This window comes from Crocodylus siamensis, chromosome 9 (assembly GCF_052110815.1).
Source record: "Crocodylus siamensis isolate JL-2025a chromosome 9, ASM5211081v1, whole genome shotgun sequence".
In the NCBI taxonomy this organism is placed as follows: domain Eukaryota; kingdom Metazoa; phylum Chordata; order Crocodylia; family Crocodylidae; genus Crocodylus; species Crocodylus siamensis.
In genome coordinates this window covers 541,163-553,475 of record NC_143403.1, presented here as the reverse complement: position 1 = coordinate 553,475, position 12,313 = coordinate 541,163, and the positions used below count along the sequence as shown (strand labels likewise).

At 52.2% G+C, this 12,313-nt stretch overlaps 1 protein-coding gene across 10 annotated transcripts in view; it reads left to right on the top strand.

Moving 5' to 3' along the window:
* The window catches only part of ZFHX3 (zinc finger homeobox 3), an 832,685-nt gene that overhangs the window by 802,778 nt on the left and 17,594 nt on the right, over positions 1-12,313 (top strand). For all 10 annotated transcript variants that reach the window (XM_090063359.1, XM_090063361.1, XM_090063365.1 and 7 more), the window contains 2 exons: positions 4,763-4,899; positions 5,148-5,348. In XM_090063359.1, coding sequence (XP_089919485.1) covers positions 4,763-4,899; positions 5,148-5,348 — 338 coding nt within the window. The remainder of the gene's footprint in view (positions 1-4,762; positions 4,900-5,147; positions 5,349-12,313) is intronic.

Genomic DNA, 12,313 nt, shown 5'->3' with positions numbered 1-12,313 from the left:
GCTAGGAGGAAGGGATTTTTTTTTCCTAATCAATGGAGATGGCAAAAACCCTGCTGTAAATTTCTAAGGCAGGTGGCGAGCTGGTTTACGGAATGCAGGGAGATGAGAACCTCGGGCTTACGGAAAGCAGCATGAATTAATAATCATTTAATTGGCTCCTCCATTATGTTGCTGGGTTGGGAGATGGAAGTTTAGATGAAGGGGCTGTCAGTGGTACTTTAGCTGAGAGAGTCTGATGGTTGAAAGGTGGGGGGTGGCGACTGCCTTTGGCCTCCCACAAGGATCAAGTGTAGCTGGCTCTTTGGGACCCTCCAGGCTCGCTGACAGAGACAGGCGCACGCTTCTCAGGGACGCTTTACCCTGTAAGACGGAGGAGGAAGAAAATCCTCCACGCCGCTGAAAAGCAAGTCACGGCAGGAGCCAGCAACAGGAGTGGCCCTCGGCAGCCTGTCTTGCAGCCACGCCGGTCCTTTCCTGCGTGGTGGTGAAATGTTTATTTTCAGTCTTTCTTTCTACGTGCATTGAAGTTAACAGGCCTGACGCTGATTCTTCAAATGCTTCTGGTCCTTTAACTCTTTAAAGGGGCCCATCTCCATACACATTCCCCTGGACTCGGGGCACCTGTCACCTTGGTTCATTTCTTCCAGGAATCCTGCTCTCTTCCCAAATGCCAGCCGTGGCACAGGTCTGTGCTGCATCCCTTCTGCAGCAGAGACTTGGAGGAAAGTGAGAACTAAGTTTTTTGGCTTGTTCTGGGCCACAGAGTCCAGCCCACGCGCGGATCTGTGGGCCGTGCAGTCTGCAGGGTGTGCTGGCAAGTAATGCTGCCTGTCTCTTTGGAGAGTCCTTCACTCCTCCGTTGCGGACACTTCCATCGACTCCACAGTAGCGGACCCTGAGATCATTTGTGTACTCAGCTGCGACAGAGTAGACTCGTTTGGTTGTTGGCCAGCAGGAAGCCGTGGTCCCACTGTTGGTAGCCCAATGGGTGTTTTTACCTTTAAAAGGACCCTTAGCACTAGCGTTCCAGCATGTTTTCAGACAGTGCTGAAAGCGTAGCCACTCATGCCTCTCCCCCCTGCTCTGGAGTAGGCAGGCATTCATATTGCTGCTTTAGAGAGATCAAGGTTTACGGGCCAGATCAGCTGCATGTCACAGCTGGGGAAAGTGAATGGATGTGTTTGAATTGCCCTTCGCTTTCCCCGATTCCGGGATTAGCGCCAGCCTGGTGTGCTGCACAAGTCAGAGTGATGGGGAGGGGTCACCTGGGGGCCCCAGACCCATGTCCAGCCAGATACCCTGCACTGCCTGCAAAGGAGAGGCTGCTGAGGGCCACCCTGTTCAACAGGAGTCTCCAAAAGCAGGTTGCATAGTCTGTAGGGAAGCCCCGTGCCCACAGGCAATGTGGAGCTGCCAGCTCAGCCCAGGAGTCTAGATCCATCCCTGGAGGTTTTAAAGACCCGGGTAGACAAAGCCTTGGCTGGGATGATATAGCTGGTCCTGGTCCTGGTCCTGGTCCTGGTCCTGGTCCTGGTCCTGGTCCTGGTCCTGGTCCTGGTCCTGGTCCTGGTCCTGGTCGGAGCAGGGGGTTGGACTAGAAGTGACCTCCTGAGCTCCTTTCCAGCCCTCGTTGTCTGTGATTCTTGATCCAGTTTGGCCAACGTAGGATGCATGCTTCAGACAGCTGCAGCTTGATGTTCAGAGTTGCTGGGGGTTCACGACACCAGACTGACGTCAGAAAGAATTGCTTTTGTTCAACACCTCCACGAACAAAGTCCCATCAAGGCTCCCAAAAATGACCGACTACTTCTGAAAATGCAGTTGTTAGCAACATGTCCAGGGTTGCAAACGCACGGAGTTAGAGGCACCACCTAGACGAGAGCCCGGGGCCGCCTCTTGTCTGGGAGGCACTACCCCAAGTCTTGCTGTTGAAGGAGAGGAGGTCACGTTTTGGAAGTTTCTAAAAGCTTGTTTTTACCATGCATTGGCTCTGAAACAGTGATTTGTTTTTCTGACACATCCAGTTGTGCCAGTATTTGGCCCTTGCTTTGTTTATAAAGCAGTTGGGTTCTTAGACTTGGAAAAGTGTCGATAGCAACTTCCCCATAGCTGCATTAATCATTCTTTCACCGCAGCATGGTCCTTGTTCCCCTGTCGTGTGCCGTGTTGGCGATTTCCACCTGTAACTCTCAGTAGCACTAATCAGTAGTTTCGTAGAATAACCGAGATTCAGAGCCTTGACACACAAGTTGATGGATACAGAGCCCAGAGAGTTCCTCCCAAAACCACGCAGCAGACCAAATTCCCAGCCCAAGCTGAGCAATGTGCTGTGCAGGGATCCTAAATCTTGGAGGAGCCGGTTGTTTGAGCCTCTAGCAACAGGGAAGGGAGCGTAGCTCGTGCTAGTCCCTAGCCACACGCAGACGCGGCTTGGGGATCGTCAGCCTGACTCCGTACTGATGCCCGACTTCCTGATTGTGGTTGACATTTTAAAGTCTGAGGTCAAATGGAGGAGTGGACCATGTCAGCAGTAGTTAACCTCCTTATTGGGTCTGCTCTGCTCACATTGCACAAAGATCAACCAAGGTAATTTAGCACTGGATCGTCCTCTACCTGCTGCGGCAAATGGGCTCTTGCTAGGGATTCTCTGTGTCCGTCTTCTTGCGGTGGGGGCTCATCAAACACAGCCTGCCCCTTGGTGCTGTTTGCCGCCAGTGCTTTCAGTCAGATGTGAATTGCTGTTTTCCTCTGTCAGGGGGTGGGAAATATAGGCAGCTTTCACCTGCAGACTTGATACCCCATTTTGTACCGTGCGATGATACTGTTATTGGGGAGGAAAAGAAGTAAATTTCAGATGTGTAGAAACCTTTTTAATGAATTTCCAGCTGTAACCCACAAGGGAGATTTTAGATTCGGGTAGCAAGCGTAGACCTGGAGTCCATCTCTCTCGCAGGGAGCAGAATGGTGCTGTGTTTTGACGTCTGTAGATTTACCGCGATAGCATTGACATATTCTGTGCTAATAAACTGCAGGGTTGGCCTCCTCTTGGCAGGACGAGCAGCAGAAAGGTCTTAGTCCCAGCCCGGGGGCTAGGACTAAGCACGCTGTGCTTTTCCAGGTGTGGACTTCAGTTGGACCCGGGTGCATTAGAAACAGAGCGCTGGGGAGACATGTCTGGGGTGCAGCAGGACAGAAGTGGTGTGCGTTGACAGAGCCACCGGATGAAACCCTGAGCTGTGACTCTGGCCACTTGGACCGGGTCAGGAGCCCCACTGTTCATCAGGTCCCACGAGAGCAGCATGAAGTCTCTTAATTTTTTTTTCTCCATTTGTAGTATCTGACTTCCATTTCCTGGAGGTGGTTTCATGCTCTCTGTATTGTAAATACTGCTTAGAGCTGGGGTTTGGAGGAGGAGAGGATGGAGGCTAGATGCGTGGATTGTATTTCTGGCTTGCACGAGGCACGTTTTTCAATAAATCCCACCCTGGTCGCTGTGCAAGGGTCTTGGATATGGGAATAGCATACCTGAGCTGTGCTCCAGTTGCATCTTCTGAGCGTGGCTGTAGACAGTCCCACAACAAAGCTCGGGCGCAGGGCGTGGGGGAGCCAGCCTGAGAACGGTGCAGCACCTAGTTAATCGGCAGCCAATCCATCATGTTAAATATCCAGCTGTCATGTATTACCTTTCAAGTGAAAATGAATAACTCCCATTAAGAACGAAATGGGTTTGAAGTCGATTCAAGACAGATTAAAGTACTGTTATGAATGTGTGTTTGGGGGGGCTCTGTAATATACTTGTCCTTATAGTTTTTAAATAATAGATGTCCTACAAACTAGCATACTCCAGGCTACCAAGCCACGGGGTTAAAGGTCACCCACTGGGCATTCTGGGAAGCGTACCAACTTCCTGGAATAATTTCTAAGCAGGTTCTGGTTTTGTTCGCTGTTTTTGACTTCAAGGAATAAAAATTGGTTTTTCATTAATGGGTTCTGGTTTGCATCCAGCACAACTTGGCGTCTGTGTCCAAACAGTCTCTACGTGAGCAGCAGCCCACATTGTGCTGCCCAGCTGCACGGGGATTTCGGTGGGACTGCCCGCTGTGGTGTCCCACCAGGCCCCGCAGCCCTCTCCAGGATCGGGGCCTCCTTCCATGCTGACCTCCAGCTGCGGTCAAAGAAAGTGGGACCAATCCCACGACCCAGGCGTGAATCTTCGTGTCGTGCTGTTGTGGTCCTTGATTGACTTGCACACCATCATATTGCACGGTGCTTGCTGCACTGTCTGGGACCCTCCGCACGCTCAGGGTGGCAGTGTGAATCCTGCTTTTGACCCATATGCATCCACCTGCCTGTGGAAGGGGTTAGAAAACCCAGCCAAATGTTCTCAGGTGTAAATGCCAGGGAAGATGCCTCTCCGTCTACTGGCTTGTAATCTGGTTTGAGCATGCCCAAGTGGGCGAGTGTGATTTTTTTTTTTTTTTTTTTTTTTTCTGTTTATAGCAAAGAATCCGTCACGGTGCCCTTATTTCTTAGTGCCAGTAATGGGAGATAGCAAGAAGGAAATGCTCAGGTTCTCTCAGCAAGTGTGGTAAGATGCAGGTTAGCCCAGAAGTTCATCCTCTCTCAAATCCTGCGCATGCATTGTGAGAAAATGGAAGAGTACAAATGGAATTACTGATGTTTGCATCCAGTGTAAACCTCTTTGGGGATGTCATAATGCAAATCTATCTTTCTTTTTTCTTTTTTTTTTTTTGTGTTGCAGCACCAGCAGCCAGCCAGGCAGAAAAGGAGCTGACAGAGTCCCCAGCATCCTCCAAACGCATGTCATTTCCCAGCAGCTCTGAATCACCTCTGTCCTCTAAATGGTCAAAAACTTCAGAGGAGACCAAACCGGAGCAGGTGAGGCACAGGAGGGAAGCAGTACTTGCTGGAAAGCTGTAAACACCTAGAGGCAGTTGATTTGCTTTGTAGGTGTCAGGAGCAAAAAAGGAAAATAAAATTAGGTGATGATGAAGAGGTGATGATTGGATGGTGGGAAAAAGGCACAGGTTATTACTGGAGTCGAGCGATAAGGAAGGAGAAAGTGAGTGGTGACTATGGCAGTCGCGTGCTTTAGTCAGTGCGGTGTGTATCGTCTCACCCTGCAGATGTACCAGTGTCCGTACTGCAAGTACAGTAACACAGATGTGAACCGGCTGCGGGTCCATGCCATGACCCAGCACTCGGTGCAGCCCATGCTCCGCTGCCCGCTCTGCCAGGACATGCTCAACAACAAGATCCATCTGCAGCTGCACCTCACACACCTGCACAGCGTGTCACCCGACTGCGTGGAGAAACTCATCATGACGGTAAGTGTCTGGGCATCTGAGGGCAGCTGCTGCCTCCCCTGGGAAGCAAGGCGGTTTCAGCATTGCCAGATGCCACAGACCAGTGCTGTAATGCGTGGGAGCAGGCAGCTTCCTGCTCCAGCCAGAGCTGTGGCTGCTTGCATTTTCCCACCCTGTGCTGTGCTGGCTGTGGAGACCAGCGCTCTGCGGGGTTCTGCGCCGTCAGGGAACTGGATTAAAGGAGAAATCTCTTCCTCGGAGACCCCAGGGCAGTTATTCAATAAAAACACCCCCTTAACAATCACTGAAGAGGATCAACTTCTGGGAGATGCACCCATTGATCTGTGAGTGAGTGGTTCCCAAGTGCTGCTGTGTCCACACATGCTTGCCAAACAGGCTAGTCAGGGTCATTAGAGTAACAGATTGCAGGAAATCAGGGATCAGGTTTCTGTTTAAAACGCAGTTTTGGGAAGTGGTATGATTGCTTCCCTTCTCAGGCTTGTCCTGAGCACAGGCTGGGACTGTCGTGGGATTCGGTGCTGTGACGACTGTCACACTCTGTGCTCCAGTCATTTATCCAAGATCATTATCAGGGGAGTAAATGGTACATCTGCTTTGTTGCTTCTGTGAGAAATTGGTAGTCAGTCCAAAGCGGCAATATTTGTCCTGTGTAACAGGTTACTTTTTTTATGGGTCGTTTTAACAACAGTGGAGACAGCCTGCAGCTGGCACAGGTGAGGTGGAATACTGCATGGCTATAGAGGCCCTTAAAGTCACTGGTTAAAACGCCAGTGTTTAAATTTGCATCAAAACCTGTAGTTCAGAATGGAGCCATTTTTGTGATGCTCTCCCCAGGGTGGCTGTACCGTCACGTGGCTGTCTGTCTGCACCAGTGCCATTTCTCCACGCCCATAGCGAAAGCCTGAGGTCAGTTGAGTATGGTTCGGTACCAAGATGTTCATGTCAAACTTCTTTTCTTTTCTCTCTTCTGCATTGCTGCTGTAGGTGTCAGACCTGGGAGTCCTGCTCTCACGTGGTCTCTGATGGAGGCTTTTCTCCAGCTAACTTGAGAAGGAAGTTGTCTTTACAGCACATGGTGGGAAATGTCTGTAGCTTCAGCAGATCCTCTTTTTCTGAGTGACAGTCAGTGGTGGACTAGCTAAAAGGGACTTCTCCCCTACATGGGTGTGCAGGTCTTGCACAGTGGTTGAGCTATAGATCCGTGGGCCTAGAGATCTCTGCAGCTTCCCGACCTGTGGTGGAGGCCAGCAGGAGATGCCCAGATTTCCCCCAAGATGTTTTCTTCGTGCAGTGTATACTACATGTTTCGGGCTAATGCTCTTTTCCTCTCTCCAGTGCCAGGTTTAAATGCAGGCACAATTAGAGGCACACTTTAGAAGACAGTCTCTAAATCCTGCCTGCAATTAGGACATAACTGGATTTCTAAATTGTGTTGTTTGTGAGTGCAGTTTTAGAAGCCAGGTTTTCCACCTCTAGCATTTGGCTTGGTCTGTCTAAAACGAAAAGGATACAAGTTGCTTTTTGCTTCCCATTCCCCGTCATCCTGTTCCCATCCTGATTTTCCTTGTTTCTCATGTGCACTTGCTGCTTTTCTTAGCTGTGAAGAATGGAGGGACCCCTGAAGTCAGTCGGGCATGCTGTATTCAAATTGACACGTGCCAGCCAGCAACTGGATAAGAGTGCCTTGTCACCCTGAGATACAGCCTTCTCCCAACCATTTTCGAGTGCCTGTGCAAGGGAGAAGCCCTGATGTACCTGTATCGGTTTCAGAAGTGATTTGGTTAGGTCCGTGCAACTCGTGCATAGGAAGGGCCTGTCCTGGGGCATGTTCAGGCCTTCTGCCAAGATTGGGAAAGAAAGGCCGGGCCCTGCTGCTTGTCTTGGCTTATATGGACGTTCCCCTGAGGTTGTGCCCTGTGGTCTGGGGGCATTGCCCTTGGGAGGGGGGGTTGTGCTTTGAATCGAACCAGGCAGATGCGGTCCTGTGCTCCATGAGACACGCCGGGAGAGCAGCGTCCCCAGCGCAATCCCCATCTCGGCCTGCCGCGGCTGGCTCTGTGCCGCTGCGGGGAAGTCGCGGCCCTGGTCCCTTCCGACGCGTTTGGAGGAGGCTCCAGTTAATAACACCTTATCAGACGCCTCGCAGGAACCTGCGGTGTCTAATATGTCTGTTGCCATAGTAACGGCTGCTTGCGTACGCTCCGCATCTCCGATCCGCGCTTCTCAGGCCCCTGCGCCTCGCGGCGGCGGCAGCCCGGTGCCTGTCCCGTGGGAGCGGTCCCTCCCCTCCCCTCCGAGCTCGCGCTCCCCGCGTGCCCTGCCCTGCCCGCCGCTCGGCCGGAGAGGCGTCCCGAGCAGAGGAGCGTGCGGCGGCCCTGACGCCCGGGAAGACAGCGCCACGGCGGGGGTCACGTGGGCAGCAGAGCTCCCCGAATCTCTCCCGCGCGCCCTGCGAGTCCAGGAGGGCGGGAAGCCGGGCAGCTCCGGCCCGTCCCCGTGACACGAAGCGGTTGCGCACATGTGGCACGTTTACGTCGGTGGCATTTTGGCTGCTCCAAGCCCGTCTAATCGTTGTCTTCCTGCATAACGGCCACTTCTCTGCTCGCGGGCCTGCGCCGCTTCGGCAGAGAGCTCCTTAATGAGGGTGAAGTGCAGTTCGCGGCGGCCGCCGATTGACAAGACTGATGGGCTCCCAATAGAAGAAGGGCCTGCTCGCCCAGCAGCCTGCCGAGATGGGGAATTTCCCTCCCCCTCGGCTTCCTTCATCTCTCCGCGCTTTCCTCTCCCCCTCCATTTAATCCTGTGTCAGTTTTCCTCTCCCGTGTTTAAGGTGTCTTTCCAGTGTTTCCTGTTTCCAGCTGTCTTTTCATCTCTCTCCTCTCCCGCTCCCCAAGTAATTCTTTCCTATCTCTGCCATCCTCACTTCTCTCTCGCTGTCTTTACAGTCTTTTCTCCGTTTCCATTGTCTCTTCTTATTGCTCTCTCCCTTCTGCTGTCATTCAATTTTTCTCTCTCCCTCCCTCTCGCCCCCTCTTCCTCCCCCCTTTCCCTCTTACTCTGTGTCTCATTCTCCATCTCGGATGAAGGTAATGAAAATAATCGGGCTTCATTAATTCTGAGCCCTGTGAGATGATAGCCATTTGGAGCCATGTTTGCCAATTAGATGGTCTAAATTAGAAGTGACCTTGGTATACTGCCATCGCTTTGCCTCTCTGAGTCTAATGAAGCTTTTCACTCCAGCACCCTCTCCCTCTCTCTCTCTCTCTCTCTCTCTCTCTCTCTCTCTCTCTCTCTCTCTCTCTCTTTGTAATGGAAATTACCTCCTTTGTCTGGTCCGGGAACCTTGCACTGCATGTGCATTCCCCCTGGTTGCATGGACATAGGGGGAGTAATGTATTTCCTCAGACCCTTTCAAGAGATTTTATTTTTAAAGCTAAATGTGTCCAGCCATTTTGGGGAAGCCATGAAGAGCAGCCTGGAGCCTCCCTGGGATTGGTCCCATGCCCCAGGCAGGCGCGGGGAAGGCACAGGTGAGGCACTAAAGACCAGGCTGTTGTCACTGCTCAGCGGTGGGCCGTTGGCTGCGGGCTCTCCCAGACCCGTGTTGTGCAGCCAGAGTCAGTATAGAGAGGGTGCCTTTGGCACGGACACGCTGCCTTACAAGACAGACCTGCCGAAGCTGGCCGCAGAGGACAGCTCAGGCCTGGGATGGATCGGGGCTGTCTAAAAACCCAAGCGAGGTGCTTTGCTGAAGCCTAGGGAGCTCGGCAGCGGGGGGAACGTGAGAGAGCAATGATTCGCTGCCATTTAGCAAAGCCAGCACTGCTGGCAGGGCACTAGCTGCACCCAGCCCCACGCGCCAGCACCTGGATCCCACGGCACGGTCCCTCGCCTGCCTGTCCGTTTCAGCAGGGCTCGTCCTTCCAGCAGCTGCCGGAGTCTCCCCACGGAGGAGCAAACGCACCCCCAGGTTGCAGGGGATATTTAAGACAGGCAGGGGCAGACCCCAGCCTCTGACTGACATTTCCCTCTCCTCACAGTTATGTTGTGATTTCTGCGGCTTTGCTGCTGCCACCCCAAGAGTGGCTGCATCTCTGTGAATTTACCTAGGAGTCAGTTTTGTTGCTCTGGCTGGTAAAGGGGCCTTTAGCGCTTCCGAGGGAAGGGCGCCGCGTGTGCGTGAGTGTTGTTACGTTGAGGTTTTCCGAACTCCGAGCTCTGTATGTGCTGCATCCTAGCTGCCGAGGTGCAGATTTAACCTGCCAGGAAATGGAGGTAGCCCGATCTTCCCATTCATGCAGCAAGTCTGCACTGGCGGCGAGAACGGAGAGGGTGACCTGACGGCTCTTCCCCATCTTTAATTTCTATTATACAAAAATTCCTCGCTTCAGACAGGGAGGTCAAGAGAGTGACCCAGCTCAAGGGGACCATTCATATCCTGCTCAATAGCATTGTATGGAAGGATGACCTCTGAGAGACCTGGGAAATGTTAGCATGTGCTCCTCCGGGACATGTGCCGTGGCTCCTGCAGGCTACAGTCAGGTTAGGAACTCGAGAGTTATTTTCTAGAGCCTAAAGGTTCGTGCCTGCTGCCTGACAGCACAGACCACCACTTGCCCCAGCCCAGGGCACCATGGTCTGTGTCCAGTGTGGCAAATGGAGTGTGGGGAAGAACTGAGACAGGCGGGGAAGGGAGTGGAGAGAAGCTGCAAGCGCTTTGGGACAAGGACTCTCTTTTTGCTCTGCTTTGCAGCGCCTTGCACAGCTCCCTGACTGAGGCTCTTGGTATCGTAAATAACAATATAAGTAAGGTCTGTGGTTAGAACAGGCTGACACAGCTACACAGCCTATATCCTGTGTATTGCTGTTACTAATGGCTCATATGGGCTTGCATGTTGTGGATGTGCGAAAGCAGTCTTAAATGGAGCAGAGCAGCACTGGGGACCAGGGAGAGCCGATACCCAAGTCGCGGTCTTCCTCTGGCTTGCCCAGGGAAGTGATGAGCTGTGACTGCGTGAGACCTACACCTGAGTGAGCTTACCCTGCACTGGGGGTAAATGCAACTCTCTCTCTCTTTAAATATGTCATGAGTGTGTCATACATCACATAATGTGGGGTCCGGATGATCACGGGATCATGTGAGGCTGTCAGCCAGCACGCGGCACCGTGCAGTACTCCTGTTCACATCTGCTCCAGAAGCAGCTGCAGTGTCCTAGGTACTTCCCATGCACGCGTCCACGTGTGCGTGCACAAAGGGAGCCTGTCCCTGCTCCTCAGGTTAACGGTGTAAAAAGACAAAGCGGTGGAAGGGGGAGCCTTACAGAAGTGACCAGGGCAGTGTGCGACCCTCTCACTGTTCTTGCTCGGGCAGCTCCTTTGCCCAGTGAGACTGGCTGGGCACGGGGGGGGGCTAGCTCAAGTGTGCTAACTTTGTCGGTGACTGAAGGGGGGCGACTGGGCCTGGAGCCACACAGAGACCCTCGCTTTCAGCACCTCTGGCCACTGACCCCCGTGCATGGTTTTCTGGCACACCTGTAGGCGCCTTACGTGCACATCTGGAATGTCTTTGTGCTCTTCCAGGCTTTTGCCTGTTTGCCTCTGGGGAATCATCTGCCTGCACCAGTTTCATTTACCTCCGCTTGTTTTTTGGTGGAGGGAGGGTGGGAGGAGACGCAGGGGCTGAGCTCTGCTACGGAGATGCAGGTAGATAAAGGTAATTACTTAAACACAGATAGGGCAGGACTTCTGGGTTTGGAGGCCTGGATTAAGATGCAGAGGAGCATGTGGGGTTGATGATTATATTTCGGGGAGAGTTAATTGACGGAAGGTGAAGGCAGACAAAGAACCGCTGCTTACTGCCTTCTTGAATCCCAATCAGGAATTATGATTAAAGACGCGTCGAGACAACAGAGGCCTGATGAATTGGTGTCTTTTTTTTTTCTTTTTTGCCGTCATTCACACTTGATTGACTTCAACCTTTCAAGTGCAAAAGTCTCTCTTTTCCATTATTATTCATAGCCATCTGAGTTTTTCTAATTAAAGTGTATGAAAACAATTACTGATCCATCGTACTGAGTCTGTTAGTAGCGATGACTGCCTTACTGTAATGCGTATAAAAAGCCCACAGTTTTCTATAATGATGTGCAGTTGAGGTGTTAGATAATTTTATTCTTTTTCTACTCTGCTGGGGGGGGCGTTAATTTCTCATAATTTATTTTTCATAATTCCTAAAGATCTGGGAAAGCACTTTCCCTGCTGATAAAACCGAGAGGGACAGCTCCTCTTTCTGTCTGTCCTTTCTGCTCCCCACCTCGTTCCCCCTTCTTGGTGTTTGGTTACTATAAATTAATCAGTGGCCTTTCACTTCTTGGTGACTCACTACCCACAGCCATCTGAATGCTTTCTGCTGGGAAAAAGGTGGGTTGAGTTTGGTGTTCTCAGCCCCTTTCTATGTGATTTTGGCAGCGGCAGGTGCCTTTTCATGAGGGTCCAGATGCCTGGAGCACAAATGGCTGCGCTGGTGGCTCCCTCGCTCACCTGCTCTGCACCTGCTCTAGCAGCGAGCGCGGCTCACAGCACACCTTGGTCAGGCTGCCTGCCGTCCCGGTCCCTCCGCTCAGACCTCTGTGTCTGCGACTCTGCGGATTGGCTCCTGTTTCCTTTCACCACGGCAGGACTGGGCCCCACGATGCAGGTCTTGCACCAGTGCAGGTAGAAAGACCCCAAGTCCTGTTTAGAGGTGTTCAGTCTTTCAGCTGCAGCCTGCTAACAGTTCACAGGTCGTCCAAATCTACCATCTCTGTGCCCTCAACTCATCGCTTAACCTATGCGGTGCATCCCCTGAATACCTTGGAGGGGAGGGGAGGGGAGGGGAGCCTTTTCTTTCCACAGGTAAACAAAATGGAGTATTGCAGTCTCACTCGGCCTTGCTTTTTTAGCCATCTGTAGCTGGACCAGCAGGAGAC